This window comes from Silurus aristotelis (genome assembly GCF_946808225.1).
Source record: "Silurus aristotelis genome assembly, chromosome: 7".
Lineage (NCBI taxonomy): Eukaryota > Metazoa > Chordata > Actinopteri > Siluriformes > Siluridae > Silurus > Silurus aristotelis.
This window is the reverse complement of record NC_139580.1, coordinates 16,388,371-16,407,696: the sequence shown is the minus strand read 5'-3', so window position 1 is coordinate 16,407,696 and position 19,326 is coordinate 16,388,371. Positions and strand designations below refer to the sequence as shown.

Here is a 19,326-nt window from a genome sequence, read left to right as displayed (position 1 = left end):
CACCTCTTAACCTACAGAACTTACTGCTAATTTCTTGATGCCAGATACCAAAACACAACTTTTGAGGTTTGGTGGAATTGACGGTAATCAGATGTCTTCAGATTGGTACATTACTAATATTGAACCACAAACTGAATAGTTCATAATCCTAAAGTCTGTGTATGCATAAAGTATTACACAACTATTTGATCATTCCCAAGCCTAAGGTACAGCAGTAAAATGTAAAAAAAAAAAAAAAAAAAGGTAAAATCAAAAATCCATATTGTGTATGACCTGTGAAGTCATGGCTGGAGACAAACCCATCTAAATAGTATTACCACTGAGACAGAATTAGTCTACATCTATTTTAAGCCTTATGCACTCAGCTGCTACTGTAGAATGAGAACGATACTCACTGTTTACCAAAATGCGATCTCAGTTACTTTAACAATGTCATGTTCACTGGTGACAGATGAGTTAGTTTCACACACAATCGCAGTTTGAACAGGGAAAAAACCAAACAAAAAAAACATCCAATGCAGATGAAGATTTTAAAAAGACCAGGTGAGGAAAATAAGTATTTGAACACCCTGCTATTTTGCAAGTTCTCCCACTTAGAAATCATGGAGGGGTCTGAAATTGTCATCGTAGGTGCATGTCCACTGTGAGAGACATAATCTAAAAAAAAATCCAGAAATCACAATGTATGATTTTTAGCCATTTATTTGTATGATACAGCTACAAATAAGTATTTGAACACCTGAGAAAGTCAATGTTAATATTTGGTACAGTAGCCTTTATTTGCAATTACAGAGGTTAAACGTTTCCTGTAGTTTTTCACCAGGTTTGCACACACTGCAGGAGGGATTTTAGCCCACTCCTCCACACAGATCTTCTCTAGATCAGTCAGGTTTCTGGCCTGTCGCTGAGAAACACGGAGTTTGAGCTCCCTCCAAAGATTCTCTATTGGGTTTAGGTCTGGAGACTGGCTAGGCCATGCCAGAACCTTGATATGCTTCTTACAGAGCCACTCCTTGGTTATCTTGGCTGTGTGCTTTGGGTCATTGTCATGTTGGAAGACCCAGCCTCGACCCATCTTCAATGCTCTAACTGAGGGAAGGAGGTTGTTCCCCAAAATCTCGCAATACATGGCCCCGGTCATCCTCTCCTTAATACAGTGCAGTCGCCCTGTTCCATGTGCAGAAAAACACCCCCAAAGCATGATGCTACCACCCCCATGCTTCACAGTAGGGATGGGTATTTTGGGATGGTACTCATCATTCTTCTTCCTCTAAACACGTTTAGTGGAATTATGATCCAAAAGTTCTATTTTGGTCTCATCTGACCACATGACTTTCTCCCTTGACTCCTCTGGATCATCCAAATGGTCATTGGCAAACTTAAGACGTGCCTGGACATGTGCTGGTTTAAGCAGGGGAACCTTCCGTGCCATGCATGATTTCAAACCATGACGTCTTAGTGTATTACCAACAGTAACCTTGGAAACGGTGGTCCCAGCTCTTTTCAGGTCATTGACCAGCTCCTCCATTGTAGTTCTGGGCTGATTTCTCACCTTCCTTAGGATCACTGAGACCCCACGAGGTGAGATCTTGCATGGGGCCCCAGTCCGAGGGAGATTGACAGTCATGTTTAGCTTCTTCCATTTTCTAATGATTGCTCCAACAGTGGACCTTTTTTCACCAAGCTGCTTGGCAATTTCCCCGTAGCCCTTTCCAGCCTTGTGGAGGTATACTATTTTGTCTCTAGTGTCTTTGGACAGCTCTTTGGTCTTGGCAATGTTAGTAGTTGGATTCTTACTGATTGTATGGGGTGGACAGGTGTCTTTATGCAGCTAACGACCTCAAACAGGTTCATCTAATTTAGGATAATAAATGTAGTGGAGGTGGACAATCCAAAGGCAGACTAACAGGTCTTTGAGGGTCAGAATTCTAGCTGATAGACAGGTGTTCAAATACTTATTTGCAGCTGTATCATACAAATAAATAGTTTAAAAATCATATATTGTGATTTCTGGATTTTTTCTTTTTTTTAGATTATGTCTCTCACAGTGGACATGCACCTACGATGACAATTTCAGACCCCTCCATGATTTCTAGTTGGGAGAACAAAATAGCAGGGTGTTCAAATACTTATTTTCCTCATTGTAAATATATATATATATATATATATATATATTATATATATATTTTTTGCTTTTTATTATTATTATTATTTTTGCTATGTTCAATTAGATTAGTTAAAGCTAACAAAAACAGTGTAATAACCGAAATAACCATTTGAGGAGAAAAACATGCAGAATGCACATGTCCAATCTCAAGATATGCTTCAAAAGTACAAAACCATGTGTGTTTCCCCTTCTGTCAGCCAAGAACAGGATCCAAAGGTTACAATGGGCACAAGATCACTGGACAGGTGAAAAACACCAGGTTTGAAATAGGCTTTGTGTCTTTGTGTCAGTCTTATTGAGACACACAATAATACACTGATGACCTTCTCTCTTGTAAATGTGCTCTGTCTGAAGCTTTTTGGGCTATATGGGCTAAATGATTTTCTAGTGGCTTCTTCTATTTAAGAAAACAATACAGTGCATACAATTATTGCTTTTTTTTTCTTTTTTCTTTTGAAATTATTAGTCGAAAAAGCAGTAGATTAATAACCTTGGAAATAATCTAAATAAGAATAATAGTCATAATAGTGACGTCACAAAATCAAATATAATTTTATGATTTTTACATACTAATAAACTATATTATTAACCGTCATGTTAATATTGATAACATGTGTTAACATGTTAAAGTGAATAAACATTGGGCTGTAGGAAATCACAGCCATGCTAATACATGTAATAATATGTATAACGTATGTATAAATTACTTTAAAAATACTTCTTAATTTAGCCTTTTTACAAAATCACGGTTTCCTTTTTTTTATTGGAGTACAAAAATGTATTTCAGACTGAGTTAAATGTATTATTGTTTACTATTTATTGTGTATTATTATTTTTCGGTAATTGACAGCCTGTTGTGTAATGCTGTTTTGTGTTGCATGAAAAAAACATGCTAATCAATACTTGGAAAAATACATAATGTGTACATGTTGTTAATTAACGTCTTTACATTGACCTGTAATAATAAAATAAAATCATTATTATTATTTTTTATTATTATCTGTGAACTTCGGTCTACTATGCAAATACGTTTCCAAGGAAACGCACACGTAGGCAGGAAGAGGAAGTGAAGTTCGCCTCGGTGGTAAAGTTTATTAGCCAAAAATTTAAGCTGACAGATGTGTTTTTGCAGTTATGGGTACCACAGCCACTAAATTACCTAAGGATCAGTTGTCGGAGTATCAGGTAAATATTATATATTTGTTTAAATAATCGGTAATGCAGAAAGCGAGCTGAGTAAATGGTTAGCATGGGAACCTCCGACGCTAGTGTATGTTACACAGTGGTGTCAAGTTGCTTACGCAATTTGTTTTCTTAATACGCTGTTATTTGGTTTATGAAACCGCTTTGTTTCTAATTAAACCGTACAGAGATCATTGTTTTGGATATTATAACTCGCTCAGGGTGAAGGCTGTAAAGTGAAAAATGTCAATTTGATATCCTCTAACTCTTGTTTTGTGTTTAGGAGCTCACATTCCTCACGAAACAAGAAATTCTGTTGTAAGTAAAACATTAAATCTGTCCAATGCACTCAAACACTGTCTCATCATTCTAATAACATTACATCTGATCTTAATAGACCAGAGAAGCCCAAACTTGAGTTTTTTGACCATACCATATATAAGAGTTGGAAAAAGTGGGGGGAAAAGCCATTTGAGAGTTCACTGTCTCTCATTAGAGGTCACTTAATAGCTGTATTATGCATTGAACTCTATTGTACAATACATTGGATTATTTCTTGGATCAAAAATAAAACTTCATTAGTAAGGTAGATTATATAGTCGTATGTCCTATTTATGTATTCATTTTTTAATATTATGAAATCCTTTATGAGAGAAACTATGGCAGTTTTAATTTTAATATAATGTGTGGTATACTGCAACATTCATTTTTGCCCAATGGCCCTTAATCAAGTTAGATTTTTGGCCCTTCATAGAAAAGAAAGTTTGGTCACCTCTGTTTTAGACAAAAGAAACCTGTCTGTCTATCACTTCAGTAATCATGTCATCTAAGGGATTTTTACCTTGCCACAGTCGCCATGGCTGCTCATCAGGGATAAATACACATCGTTCACCTTCATCCTTAAATTCTGTAAAGCTGCTTTTAGACAATGTCTGTTGTGAAAAGCGCTATAGAAATACACTTGACTTGACTTACATCCTGCATTCAGAAGTCTTCTGAACTTAATGCTCTTTAACTGATAAGAACTGTGGTTTATAGTAATGTTACACAACAGTTTATCAGCAGCTGATCTCACATACGTTACCGACAACAGTGTTTGTGTTTCAACTATTTGTTGTTTAGGGCGCACAAGAGATTTACTGAACTCCTCAACAGAAATGACAGGCAACAAATTAATTCCCGTGTTCCCATGAGTAAAATTTGTACTTTGCCAGAGCTCAAGGTAAGTTAAAAAAAAAAATAATAATAATTTTATATATATATATCAGATGACGTTACACTGGATTTGAGTAATGAGTTGACAGATGATATAAGCAGGATTGATGACCACCCAAAGAGTCTGGAAGTTTCATCAGATTATCTCTGATATATATATATATATATATATATATATATATATATATATATATATATATATATATATATATATATATATATATATATATATATATATGACAAGTAAAGGCTATTCTATTACAATTTGGTTAAATCATTGATCGAGATTAATCTCTTTCTGTCAGATTCTTCAATTTCTGCATGTCAAATGATGTCTGTAATGTAATCAAATTGTTTGTAATCTTCCTTATTTATCCTATAGAATTTAGATAACTTTTTATTTATATTTAAACACGCCCACTATTTTTTAATAAGACTGTACAATTTTTGCCTCCAATCAAGTCCAATCCCTTTCAAAAAAGAATCTGCCACGTCTTCTCCACGTCAGAGATTAAGGATGGGAGCTTAAGCTTTGAAGACTTCCTGGATCTCTTGAGTGCCTTCAGTGATTCAGCAACACTTGAAATCAAATCACACTATGCGTTCCGAATATTTGGTAAGGCTTGGTTTATATTCTAATAGCAAAAGTGCCTTTCAAAATACAATTTTTAATGCCCTCTTATTGTGACGCTTGTAAACCATGCAGGTCACTAAAGACCAAATGCACCTACTGCCCACTTTATTGGAGCACATACAAACAACTATAGCTTACAGGACAAGAGCTTCAGCTACTCTTAACTCAAACATTAGAATGGGGGAAAAGTTAAATTTTATTGACTGATTATAATTTGGGTTGGTGCCAAGCAGGCTGGTTTGAGTATTCCTGGAACTGTTGTATCTTAAACACCATTCTACATAAACCCAAGAGTTATTGTTCCCCCCACAAACTGTGTGTGTGAAAATCCCAGAAATGTATCCCGGAAAAAAAAATACAAGATACAAATTTGTCTGACAAACAACCATTCCAGAGTCAAATTTGAGAATCAGATGAAGCTCTTGATCTGTTTCTCAAAAATTGCACTGTGCTGCTGCTATGGTGTTCCTATTAAAATAACTAGTGGATGCATGATGATTTTTGCTCTTCTTTTGATGCTATGATAATTACACATAGAGGCCAAATATTGGAGCGATGAGAGCTGAAGTCCATCTAGCGCAACCATACCAATAAAAATGTGTGAAAAATCGATTGACTTACATTATTTTTTTAATCATGCCAGATTTTGATGATGATGGGACACTCGATTATGGAGATCTTGAGAAGTTGGTGAACTGTCTGACTGGGGAGTCAGCAGACACAAGACTCACTTCTGAAGAAATGAATCAGCTCATAAACAATGTGAATATGCTACACACACTTCAACCTTGATCATTGTTTTAATTAGAAATCGGTTTGCTCTTATAACAAGCACAAATCGTTATTTACAGATCCTTGAGGAATCAGACATCGATAAAGATGGAACTGTAAACCTCTCTGAATTTCAACACGTTATCTCCAGGTCTCCAGATTTTGTCAGGTATGAAACTTAGTTGAACATTTATCAGTAATTTACCTCCAGGTACCCTCGTGTATGCTGTTCCATTTATCAGTAATTTACCTCCAGGTACCCTCGTGTATGCTGTTCCATTTATTAACAAAAGATTTTTACTTTTCAGTTCATTCAAGATTGTGCTGTGAAGATTATGAAGAACCAAAGACATTTTTTTTAAAGTCCAGCTTGTTTTCAACACACGTGCACTTTGCTCTTTACCCAACAGAACCTATATAACATGAACTGTGGTAACTGTTTTTCCATAACTGCCTTTGTAATTGCAAAAAATTATTCTAATTCTCTATAACTATTATTTCTTACAAGTTTGTACACTTGTGTTGGAGATGTATTTGTATATTTGATAAATGCTTGTAATTATTTTCCTTTATTTCTGGTCACTGAATGTATAACAAAAGTGAAAGGACCTTAGGCAGAGATACAGTACGGTATGTGGGAATCATGATGGAACATGATCCCTTGGAACTGCTGACACAAAAGTGTTCCATAATCCACACACAACATCTTTCACACGCATTCTTCCACTGGAAAAAAACGTCACCATTTGGGGTTCATCTGAACTGCATCTTGAACCATGACCTAACTGGCCATAGTGACCTGTTTTAGAAGTAAAAACAGGAGCTGATCAAATCGGTTATTTATCAGTGTATAAACCTGAAAGTTAAATGTCTTACCCCATCCCCAGGTGTAGAGATCACCAATTCCTAAAAAAACAAACAAACAAAAAAACCTTTAAATAATTGTTACATCATCCGAGTTAATTTACTATAGACAACAGGAAATGGAAGCTTGTGAATCTTACTTGTAACGGCTGCTGTATGACGAGATCCGCAGCTGACCTTGTTAATTTCAGATGCTTCTGATACGTCTACCAGCGCAGGGAATGCTTGAATTGAGATAAACACATCACTGGTGCTCTCGTCCATTTTGCTCCCCTCCAGTTTGTCTTTTTCTATTCAGAACCATCAGAAAGAAAAGCATGAAGGCTGGTAGATAGATAGAGTGTGTGTTTGTGAAAGGAGTGGTTTAATGCAGACTCACCAATCTTTTGTTTTTCTCTCTGACGTGCCTCTCTGAGTCCTTTCGACGGTAGGCCAAGTTGGCCGCTCTCATTCCAGCCCCATACATACAGATCTCCTCCAGCTATGCATGTTAACACATCTGGTTACTCTACCTAACTTTACATATTGCTTTCTTGAAGTTTACACCTATTTACAACAAAATGTATCAATCTTGATTGTTTGCAATTTGCTTTAATACAATAAGAAATCAGCATATAACAAAATAATTGGCAGGGGGAGTGTACATGGCTACACAATGCATGTTGAGAATATCACAGCAACAGGGTTAGGGTTAGGGTTACCTAACCAAGTCATTTAGCTTTAGAGAAATTATTCAAGATTTACACGTCACATATGACAGACAGCCCACAAACAGATATGCAGACTCCTCTGACCAGAATCCAAAAAAAAAATAAATTCCATTTGTGACAAACAGAATTTTAAGCTTCTTTAATTTCTAATTAATTATTAAAAAAGGCATCCCCCAAAGGTATGTATTACAATTCTGATATCATTATATATCAATGAAAGTGTTAAAATACTTAACAGTCCTTATCAAACACTATGAATAGTTATGAGGATTCTGCACTATGGGAATTAAAGAGTGTTATTCTTACCACTGATGCATGCTGAGTGCCAGCCTCCTGCAGCCACGGATTTCATTGTTACTCCCCACAGAGCCTCTATTGCTCTCGGCTCATCCCCTGAAACCAGAGTGCCATGACCCAGCTGACCATGACTGCCAAAGCAACAAAACAAGGCATGGCAAATTTATTGTCGATTCTGTGAAATAATCCAACCAGTGCTAAAACCAGTAGACCAGTTCGGTATCTGGTATGGTGTGCGAAAGTACAAAGTCAAAGTCAAGAAACATCAAGGAGGGGAGCTGATGCGAATCCCCAACACCATCTCCATGGGACCATACAATGGCTTAATAAACTATCCTGGTCAGGTCCAAAGGTGCTTCATTTGCAACTCAACAGAGCACCAGGCCAAGGACTGCGATAAACAGAAATGCTGGAAATGTGGCAGCTTTGGCCACAAAGGCAAAGAGTGTACTGCTGACGGGACCTGTAATCTGTGCGGTGGAACAGGGCACTCGTACTTCAGCTGCCCAAACTCATACAGTAACCGAACAAGAGGACTGCCTAAGGAGGGACCACGACAAGACACAGCGGGACAAAACACAGGACAACAGGAAAACGATTCAAGTAACGTCAAGCAAGCCGAGAACGACATACCAGATGAACAGGCACAGGGAACAACAGAGGAATGTAGTGGAGAGGACAGCCAATCCAGCAACAGTGACATGGATAATACAGGTTCAACAAGCGATACATCTTCCAGTAGCTATGAAGATGAATACATCCCGCTACCAGAACCTTCAAAATTAGACGGAGAGAAAGATAAAGGAAAAGACAACATAGATGGGATAACCTCCACGCATGTACCAACTAATGATGACACGTTACCGGATCATCCAACGGCTACAACAGACGCTTTGAGCTTCAACTCTGCTAATAGGTATGAAGTTTTAGCTACAAACAGACAATATTAATACAACAGTCGCTAACCCAAAAAGGCGAAAAAGGACATCACCGCCATCTACAGATAATTAAAAAAAAAGAAACTAAGAGATGATTACATTCTTTATTTTTATTATGTCACTAAATATTGTTTCAATTAATGTAAGAGGTATACAGTCAATGAAGAATAGAGAAAGTAAAATGACCTCTCTTATGGGAAAAAAGTGTGACATAATTTGCGCACAAGAATTAAGGCTAACTAGTCAGCCAGATATCGATAGTGTAAAAAATAAATGGATAAATGATAGTACAATTATATCGATAGGCAAGGATCGAGCAGATGGAGTGGGTATATTTTTTAGAGAGAAAGCAGAAGTTATTTTACATCGGGAAATAATACCTGGTAGACTTCTCCTGGTAGACTGCTGGTATAAAAACCAAAAGCTAAGAATAATCAATGTCTACACTCCTCCAGATAGAGCTGGGAAAATAAAAATCTTTCATAAACTATATGAAATTGTAAATGTTGGGTATAATGTCATAATATGTGGTGACTAACACAATTACAAGTGAAAAAGACAAAATCCCATCACTCAAAACAACCATAAGTAGAGAAGGGAATGTCCTAAAAACAGTAACTGACACATGCGAAATGAAAGATACTTTTAGGGAAAAATTCCCTGATGATTACGGATTCACCAGGTTTGACTCAAAAACAAAAACGAGAATAGATAGGATATACGTTTCAAATAAAATAAAGGTTATAAAATATAGAACCGAATACCTTTTAGAGTCTGATCATTTGGCAGTGTGTGTAAGAATACTTTTAGATCTTGAAGTCCAGAGCAGGGTTTGGAAACTCAATACAACATGCCTCAAAAACAGTGAGGTGGTAAATGAACTAAGGGAAGAGATTAGACGAATTAAAGAATTAAGGATTTTAACAAAAACAAATGCAGAAATGTGGGAAGTATTTAAAAAACAAATAACAGACTACTTAAAAAAAAAAAAAAAGTAAAACAATTAATCAACAAAATAACGAGAAATATAGGCAACTTTTGGCTCAATATGTAGAATTACAATCTAAGAAAATAAAAAACATCGAGGACAACGAAGATTTACATAAGATAAAATCGGAGTTAAATCAATTTGATGACCAAGTCTTTAAAAAAGCTCAGCTGCATGCCGGTGTCGATACGACATTTACCGGAAACCCACAGAGCATTATAAGACGCCTAAAGAAATCTAGAGACAGTCACGCAATTAAAGGTATAAAGAATAGCGACGGAAACATTATCGAAAATGAAAAAGATAAAAGAGACTTAATACGGAGGAAATTCTTAAACGCTACATCAAAAACATACATTGAAACAGATAAAATTAACACTTTCTTGGGACCCTGTAATGTTCAGAATGATTTAGATCAACTATCCTTAGAGGATCCAGTTGAGACACAAGAAGTCATTGACGCTATCTTACAACTAAATGATGGAAAAAGTCCCGGACCTGACGGGATACCTGCAGAGCTCTACAAAACATGTATGACAGAAATAGTAGACATATTAACCGACATGTACAATGAAGGGATACAAATGGGAACTTTTCCCGATTCCTTGTACAAAAGTATTATAACTTTAATATACAAGAAAGGAGACAGATGTGAACTGGATAACTGGAGACAAATTAGCCTTATGAATATAGACTATAAAATCCTTGCTAAGGTACTAGTGAACAGAATGAACTCCACTCTAGACAAAATAATAGACAAAGAACAGACCTGCGCAATAAAAGGTCGTTATATGTGGGATAACTTGTGTACAGTTAGAGAGCTAATTATAAATGCCCCGGAAAAAAATTTCTTTATAGTAGGTTTAGACAAAAAAAAAAGCATTTGACTTAATATCAAGAGAATACCTATGGAGAACAATGGAACACTATGGGTTTCCAGAAAGATTTATTAACATGATTAAAACTCTGTATAAGAAATCTAGTGTCCGAATAAATGTAAATGGGCAGTTAACAGAGAATTTTGAGATAAATAGAGGTGTAAAACAGGGATGTCCCTTAAGTGCGACTCTGTATGTTATAGCGATTAGCCCGCTCCTAAACAAGATTAAAAGCGAATCAAAAATAGAGGGAGTGAAAACGAAAAGTGGGAAAATCAATATAATTACAGCTAACGCCGATGATATAACAGTTTTTGTAAAGAACCAAAATGAGTTAGATAGAATAAATAAAATATTCAGAGAATACGAAGAGATCGCCGGTGCTAAACTAAATCAAAATAAAACAGAAGCAGTTTGGATGGATACTGGCCCCGCTCCACCAATAAATATAGAAGTAAAACAAGAAATTAAATTGCTAGGAATCGTGATTAAAAACAGTAAGTGTGTCGACACCAATTGGGAAAGAAAAGAAGAGGAAATTAAATCTGAAACTGAAATTTGGAAATTATCTAATTATAAAACCAGAATTCAAGTTATTAAAACATATATTTTACCTAAACTCTTATTTCTAGCTACAATCTTTCCACCCAGCAAAAAATGCATTACAAAACTGAATAAGATCTGTGTAAGGTTTATCTGGGGAAATAACAGAGAAGTGACGACAAGAACACTTTTGTTTAAACCAAAGGAACTAGGAGGCCTTAATGCAGTTGAGCTCGGCAATAAATTATTAATAGCTTTCTGTAAAAATGTAACACAGGCAATAAACAGGGACGCAGATTGGATAGGGGAAAGTAAATCTTGGCTAAAAAAGAGGGGAAAAGGAAGACAAAATATACCTTTCTATAAATTAACATATGGGGATCAAATATTTAAATATGAACATTTAAATGTTGACTGGATAAATTCATCCAGCAAAAACATCTATAAAAAAATTACTGAACATGAACACGGCAGGTTATACAATCACAAATATCTTAACACGGCAGAAAGCGAACAGTGCATTCAGAACATTAATACACAAAATATCTCAGAAAATGTGCGTGACGTGGCGTGGTTAATAAGCGTAGGCAGGCTAGCAGTACGTTGCGTTGTGAAATGGAGCTGTTTTGTAACAACTAAACAATGTCCTATAATCAATTGTACTGAGGATGAAACCGTTGATCACCTCCTCATACACTGTCCACGCTCAGAGAAGATATGGCAAAAAGTCATAAAAATTGGATTGAATATTCATATAAATGAGAAAATTATTAGGTACGGCATTTTCGAAAAACATCTGGACAAAAAAACAAAGGAATTCTTTTGGATGGTGATATGTATTGTGAATTATAAAATATGGAAAACACGATGCATGATTATTATCAATCAGTGCCATATTCCCGCTGAGAGTGTTTTTAAACAGATTGTGTGCAAATTAAAGAGACAAAGGACAATAGATAGAAGAACTATAAGGAAACATCCTTGGTACTTGTTAAACATGTGAATGAGGAAAGTATAGATACATATGAATATACATGTACTCGTGTATGTTGATAGGTATCTGTATATACATGTGTATGTAGATGTATATGTGTGCGTATGTGTATATATATATATATATATATATATATATATATATATATATATATATATATATATATATATATATATATATATGTGTGTGTGTGTGTGTGTATGTATATATATGTATGTGATATGCAGAGACAATCATCTGTAATGTAGAAGACGTGTGCTCACGAGGAGCCTGAAAGACTATTACGTTTTTGTAAATTTAAGATTGTTTATACTTTTTCTCCCCTTTTTACGTTAAGAATTGTGTATAAAATGATATGATGAAAATTATTATTATTTTTTTTTTCTTTCTTTCTAGTATGTACTTAGTTGTCAAATTGTTTTGCATGTCAACGCTATTTATCACTGTTTGCATATGTACCGGAAATGTTCCATTGTCTTATGTGATACAAGATGTATATATTGTGGATCTGATTTATTCAATAAAGTCATTTAAAAAAGCAAATTTATTGTCATCTCATACATTCAATAGTGGGCTTTAAGGGGCACGATGCCAGAAATGGCAAGAATACAGAGGCTCGAAATGGGAAATGTTACACGCAGCATCTAGAAACAGCCCTTTTCTTACTAGCCTCTTTTTTCCTAATTCCCAAATACAAGAAAATACAGTTTGTCATTTTAACTAGGAACAGCAAAGCACAAACTCCAAACATATGGACTGCAACCATAAACGTTTCTACTTGCTAATGTCCCCTTCTTCATCTTTACACAGAAAATGATTATATGTGATGACAACATACTGAAGTAAGCAAATTACACAAAAATAATCAACATGTTCTGACAATACTTGAGTTTTAGTATTAATTACATGATATACATAAAATACATACATAAAATAATAATGTGTTTTTATTTGTCAGGATATTGGCACTCACCCTCCATGCCCCCAGGTGTACACAGTACCAGAGGCTGTGGATAGAACAGCATGCTCAGTCCCCAGTGCCAGGCTCATTGCCTGCAGGTGGGGTGAAAGAGGCCGGAAAAATGGGAGCTTCGAGGCTATATATCCCCCTGGCATCAAGGGTAATGGTGGAGCATTCCCTTTTTAATGAAATGAATACCAGAGTTAGATATTGTGTCTGAAAATACTAACACATACAATGCAGTATTCATAGAATGTTTTACTATTTAAAGCAGTTACTACATTTTTCACTGCCATAACCTTAAAACTATTTACTTGTATTTTTCAACAATGTCCACACGTCTCTGCACTGCTATAGCCTTTATATTTATTTACTGTACATATGTTTACATATATATTAAATGCTGTACATTTACTACATATTTATATGCACTTGTCTATGTGCATAATTGCTAATTTTTGGACTCTGGTAGATAGTAAACTGCATTGCACATCCATCCATCCAGCCACTCGAAATATTGTGATGCATTACACGAAGGTCTTTAATGACTAATTTGATTTCTTTCTTTCTTTTTTTAATCTATCCACATCACAACTAAAGTCATATTTAGGGCCTTTCTGTTCCTGGGACAGACCCCAGATCCACCACAACCCTGAATAATATGAAATTACTAAAGATAATGAATAAATGCTTCATACCACTGAATTTCAAAGTGGGGTCTATAAAGCAATAGCAGCGAGTGTGTGATTTACAAAGATTATTAGTAGGTTGGAAATCACAAACCTACTCTTTCTTTGCCTCCACTGATGTAAATGCTGAAAAATATGCATATCATATGAATATACTGCATATTCTATTTTCTTATCCTAGCCATATTCAAGACACTAAGTAAACCAAATAAACGTGTACTTATTACATCCTGTCGATGGAATCCACTAGAATAAACAGCTGCATGGCTTCAGTAGATTTCAAGAATATTATTGTACACGTCAATTTTGCACCCTGGTCACACTGTACAGCGTCTTTATTGTATATGTAACAAAAAGGACACTTAATAACTCCATGTTTCTCTCTCCCATCACTCCTCTATTCTCCTTCTCTCTCTCTCAAGTTAAACATGCTCCTAGGGTACCAGTGATCCAGCCCATTTCTTCTTTTTACATCTGCATCCTGATGCTCTACCTTTGGAGTTCTCATTAATTGGAAATCACTGTGTAGCTGAGGATGGATCTTCAGAAACAGCCAAAAGATCTGTGGAGCTACTGAGCAACTCAAAAACTATGAAGATGGATTTGGACTGTAATGAATATCACCAGTCTGTTACAGTGGCTGTGCATTTCACAATGTAGCCTTCAGTGGTGTCCTACCTGAACCAATTCACCTCTTAATAGCATCATTATGATGCCCTGGCTATAGAACCAAGCAATGTTATAGAGAAACTCGAAATAAACCTGATCTGAGGTGCACTGCTAGTTAAAACAGCACAACCCAGAGAAAGCTATGAAATCAAGAGAATGAACTACTGGGAATGATGTAAAACATATTCATGGACAAAAATAGATTCTAATGCAAGTCTGTGTTTCTGAAAGAAAGCCTTGTTGCCCTGGTAATCACATTACCAGTGTTCCCAGTGCGGGTTATTTCTGAACTCCAAACCAGCTCTCTTGTGTTTGTGTGTAACTTCCAGCACTGCACAGTGTGAGCAAAGCTGAGGGTTAAACATCTCTCAGTCAGAACCGCATCCTCACATCCTTCACTTTCTGACACCAACACACCGCCCTCTGCTCCGTGTACACACACACACCGGCGCTCACCTGCGGGGAAAACACGTGGAGAACGTGGAGCTCGTGAGGGAAACGTGGCAACAGATTGGTGTAAAGGAAAAACAAAAAGCAGAGTTCTCACCGGTGTTATGGAGGACTGCAACTCTACTCCAACTTGCAACAACCTTTCGTGATTCAGTCTTTTGTTCTGGGCTCAAACCTAATCTGCTGAAAGTCTCAGCACAAACACACAGAGAGTCGAGCTTCACCGGACTGAGCAGTCTAATGGCATCTTTACTCTGCGGCTCGATCTGTCCAAAACCATTAAAACCAAAACCAAACCAGTGCATTGATGTTCATCCGCCACCAGACACAAACAACGTGTCTGTCATTCAGATCATCTTCCACACCGGGAATTATAGCGGTAGTGTGAGCTAAGAGACAGTGTTTTCATATTTTTCAAAGTAAAAGCCAAACCCCCTATTATTTGATAAAACAACAAAAGTTACACCCAGGGCCGTTTCTAGACTTTTTTTTAGCACCATAGGCAAGATTCCAATTTGGCATACAAATCATTCACACACACCCTTCAATGAAAAATGTTAAACACTTATTATTTATTGCAAAATTGCCTGAACTCAAGTGTGTAAGCATATAATGTATATTAAACTTCCGCAGAAAAGCCTAGAGACGGTGCTGGTTACACCGATTCTTACATTAATTCCTTAATTTATTTATTTCCTTCATATTCAGTAAATTAATTTATTCTGGTCAAAGTCTGGACCACAGCAACTCTAAAAGCACTGAACCAGTCTACTGAACTAGTCTCTAATCACACATTAATCCAGCTGTCTGATTAAAAGACTGTCAGTTTCCTCCTCCATTGATCAATAGCCACACCTTACTCATAACCCAGAAAGAAAGAAAGAAAGAAAGAAAGAAAGAAAGGAAAAGCAAAGTCATGATCGACTTGCTGCACCAATGTGCCATTAACAATATCATATTTGTTCGAAAATGTATAATAAAAACGTTTCCACAAAATAAAGAAGTAAAAAAAAGAAAACTAAGTTTCTATTTATTAAAAAAAATGCATTAGTGGTATGAATAAACAACAGAGAGAATCTCGCTTTATTGTAATAATCATATAATTTTATTTCTTAAATAATAGAAATTATATATAACTGTTATGATCCATATAAGAATATTATAGAATCGGCTTTTATTCTGTACTTATTTTTCCGGCTTCCTACTTCCGTCTCCACGTAGCAACCAAACAACAACATAACACAGAGCGGTATTACCTCACGTGGAGCAGACGGAAGACGAGGAATATGGTAATGTGTCTGATATTTAACACAGTTATAGAGATGAGCTTTAATATTGAAAGCGTTTTTACAGTCTTTAGGAGCTGATGAGGGTGTAGATCTGATGTTCTCCATTAAATCACCAGGTGACTTTTACTTTCTCTCCTGCTGTATTTCAGGCTGAAGTGGAGGAAACACTGAAGAGGATTCAGGCACACAAAGGGGTCATAGGGACAATAGTTGTAAATGCTGAAGGTATTTTTATTTACCTTTATTTATTTACCAAACTAACTGCACCATAAACTCTATAGTGTCTCTCATCACACATGTAATACATGATTATACTGAGAAATTAGGCCTTTTATTTATTACAGTTGTAAATGTTAAAAATACTACATTTGTTTATTTATCAGATCCATAGAGCTTTTGATCAACATAACTTAATGATACACAGATGTAATGACTTGTCAAATGATTTACACAAGAAACTGACTTTTCCATTAACTAAACACAATAAAGTGCATATTAGCATTATATATATTATATGATTTAATGATTACATATATAATAAAATTGTAACTCAACATGATGCAGATTAATTTAACGATTGCAGTCATTCACTGTTCAACTATTTAAACCGGTTCATCATTCATCCAATGTTAAATTGTACATTTAATTCTTTTTTCTTTTGCATTTAAACTGTAATTAATTAAAGACAATCTTCCCTATTTATATATATTATATTCACTATTAAATTCATTACATCACCTGACCTGAATACAGTGGGGGACAGTAACAAAGTAAATGTAATTTGTTACTGCACTTTACATACTTAGATAATGTACTGTATCTACATATTTCTATTTGGGGAGATGTTACTTTAACTTCACTACATTTCAAAGTCAAATATTCTACTTTTAACTCAACTACATTTTGTGAAATTAGTTGTTTCTTTTATTTAATAATGGATAAATACGTAACTGGTCAAGCACGCAGCGAGACACCAATCAGGAAAGAGCTTGCGCTCTGTTTTGAACTTTATTTGATTGCCGCCTGGTCTTATCTACTTATCACCAACATACAGTTCAGCATCAGTTGAACAGCAAGCAGAACATATGGAGAGGAATTAACAATAGAAGAAGCTCCTGACTCTAACTTGCCACAACACCCGTGGCCTACAAAAATGTTTTTATAGATAATTTTAATAAATAACAATCACTGTTTGGTCATTAATTATCTAATTTATTCTATTATTAGGTTAGTGTGCTAGGAGTAAGAGAGTCTTTTCCCATAAACTGAGTAGATTAAGTCTCGTGACTCTTCTTGTAAATAGAATTTATGTGCAAATGTGATCAAAGCAAATCCTGATAATCATAAAATATACCAACACATTAGCAGTGTGTTCCCTTGAAACAAAACATTTGTTTCTTACTCTTTAAAAAACGTGTCATTTGATTCAAACTCTCTTCACAATGGACTTTTTCAGGTATTCCTATCCGTACGACGTTGGACAATTCCACCACCGTGCACTATGCAGGTTTACTTCATCAGCTCGCTATGAAAGCCAGGAGTACAGTGCGAGACATAGACCCTCAGAATGATCTCACTTTTCTACGCGTCAGATCCAAAAAGCACGAGATCTTGGTGGCGCCTGGTAAACCTCTTTACATATCAACTGTAGAGTTGTTGTTGTTACAAAGAATGATCTCCAGTCTAACAGGAATTTTCTGTTGCTTTTTTCATTCACAGACAAAGAATATCTTCTGATAGTGATTCAGAACCCAAGTGAATAGGACAAGAACTCTTCACTTACTTCTGATGTAAACACAGTCTTTATATCAAACTTGATCAATAATTTTTCCACACACCGGCGCTCACCTGCACGGCAAACACATGAAGAACATGGAGCTCACGAGGGAAACGTGGGATTGCCTTTTTATGTAAAATTCACCTCAAATAAAATTTGAACAGCATACAGGCATACAACTAAATACCTTTTCCAGGTCACAAACACTTTGTGTAATACAATAAAATGTAATCCAAAGGCAAAATTATTTTTATTTAATTTCAGTAATGTAGCTAATTTGATATTGGTTTCAATCGTTTTTGTACTTTACTACGCTCTCCACTAAATGTTGCTGCAGGGCTTTACATTTAGCCTTAAATGAGCAATTTTACTTTTTGTTGTTGTTTGTTTGTTTAATGAAGATGATCAGGGACTGCAATAAAAATATAGAATTGGATTAAAGATTCGACTCACTAGCTTGAAAATAGCTATTTTCAGATGCTCCTTCTTCTGGGATTAAAATCAGTATTGATTTAATTGTAAATAAACAGGGCTGCCAATCAATTAAAATACTTATTCGTTATGGTAATTAATTTGTGATTAATCGCAGCTTGATCACACATTGTTATCTGTTCTAAATGTACCATAAATTAATACTTTTCAAGTTTTTAATACTCTAATCAACATGGGCATGGACAAATATGGATGCTTTATGCAAATATATGTTTATTATTAGTGAAACAATACTCAACATAGAGCATGAAGATAAAATATTCTTGTAAATGTTTTAAAGCAATTATAAGTTTTAAATTACATAAATCATCAGGACACCAAAAAGAACTTTTCTGCACCAGATGTGAGCATCATGGCAGATTTTGGTGCTTGATTTGAGACTTGGTGCATCAATAAAACAAATGTTTAATTATTGAAAAAAAAACATTTCCAGTGAAGTTGATTTATTTATTTTTTATATATATATATGAGTAAAGAAAGGACCTTGTGAACAAATGTGTGTTGCATTACATGTTTTCATTTTGCCTCTTTTATATTTATTTATATTTTTGATAAAAATAATCAAACAGAAATACTCGCTTCATTAATCATGCGTTTATATAAAATTAGTGCCATTTATAAGAATTTTAACAGCCCTATAAATAAAATTATGAATTAATAATGAATGCATACATCATTGTTATATTATACATACTATCTATCTCATATTATATAAACTATACAGTATATACAGTTATACGTTATTATATTTCTTATATTCACAGACCTGGTTGCATAATGATAATCACAATAATAATTCTAAAAGTAAAATTTAATTT

General features: G+C 35.3%; 3 protein-coding genes across 4 annotated transcripts in view; 2 read left to right on the top strand and 1 right to left on the bottom strand.

Moving 5' to 3' along the window:
* The window catches only part of LOC310729433 (dynein light chain roadblock-type 2), a 130,721-nt gene extending 112,264 nt beyond the window's left edge, over positions 1–18,457 (top strand). Inside the window, exons 2-4 of the mRNA XM_083547603.1 lie at positions 16,388–16,464; positions 17,696–17,863; positions 17,959–18,457. Of these exons, the coding sequence (XP_083403729.1) occupies positions 16,388–16,464; positions 17,696–17,863; positions 17,959–18,002 (289 nt within the window). The 3' untranslated portion in view covers positions 18,003–18,457. The remainder of the gene's footprint in view (positions 1–16,387; positions 16,465–17,695; positions 17,864–17,958) is intronic.
* cib1 (calcium and integrin binding 1 (calmyrin)) lies at positions 3,198–6,786 on the top strand. Of its 2 annotated transcripts, none has more exons than XM_083547600.1 (7): positions 3,198–3,352; positions 3,633–3,667; positions 4,472–4,571; positions 5,027–5,180; positions 5,842–5,960; positions 6,050–6,138; positions 6,278–6,786. In XM_083547600.1, exons 1-7 carry the CDS (start codon positions 3,302–3,304, stop codon positions 6,297–6,299), a joined length of 570 nt encoding a protein of 189 aa, XP_083403726.1. In that variant the 5' UTR covers positions 3,198–3,301; the 3' UTR covers positions 6,300–6,786. The 2 variants fall into 2 exon arrangements, with proteins under 2 accessions (XP_083403726.1, XP_083403727.1); XM_083547601.1 differs by having other exon boundaries at positions 6,050–6,180; positions 6,226–6,541.
* Positions 6,237–15,339, bottom strand: rccd1 (RCC1 domain containing 1). The gene is made up of 8 exons (XM_083547580.1): positions 15,048–15,339; positions 14,762–14,956; positions 13,155–13,320; positions 7,850–7,971; positions 7,213–7,314; positions 6,974–7,123; positions 6,846–6,875; positions 6,237–6,768 (listed from the first exon to the last, which is right to left on the bottom strand). Exons 1-8 carry the CDS (start codon positions 15,253–15,255, stop codon positions 6,611–6,613), a joined length of 1,131 nt encoding a protein of 376 aa, XP_083403706.1. The 5' UTR covers positions 15,256–15,339; the 3' UTR covers positions 6,237–6,610.
* Positions 18,458–19,326: the final 869 nt, after the last annotated feature.

Bases quoted from the DNA above. Each gene is read 5' to 3' on its own strand.
- rccd1 (XM_083547580.1), bottom strand. From the start codon at position 15,255: ATGCACTGGTTTGGTTTTGGTTTTAATGGTTTTGGACAGATCGAGCCG. The intron at 13,321-14,761 runs GTAATGTGATTA...TTCATTAAAAAG, and splicing joins AACCCGCACTGGGAACACTG to GGAATGCTCCACCATTACCC. The intron at 7,315-7,849 runs GTAAGAATAACA...TAACATGCATAG, and splicing joins GCACTCAGCATGCATCAGTG to CTGGAGGAGATCTGTATGTA.
- cib1 (XM_083547600.1), top strand. From the start codon at position 3,302: ATGGGTACCACAGCCACTAAATTACCTAAGGATCAGTTGTCGGAGTAT. The intron at 3,353-3,632 runs GTAAATATTATA...TTTTGTGTTTAG, and splicing joins ATCAGTTGTCGGAGTATCAG to GAGCTCACATTCCTCACGAA. The intron at 3,668-4,471 runs GTAAGTAAAACA...TTTGTTGTTTAG, and splicing joins ACGAAACAAGAAATTCTGTT to GGCGCACAAGAGATTTACTG.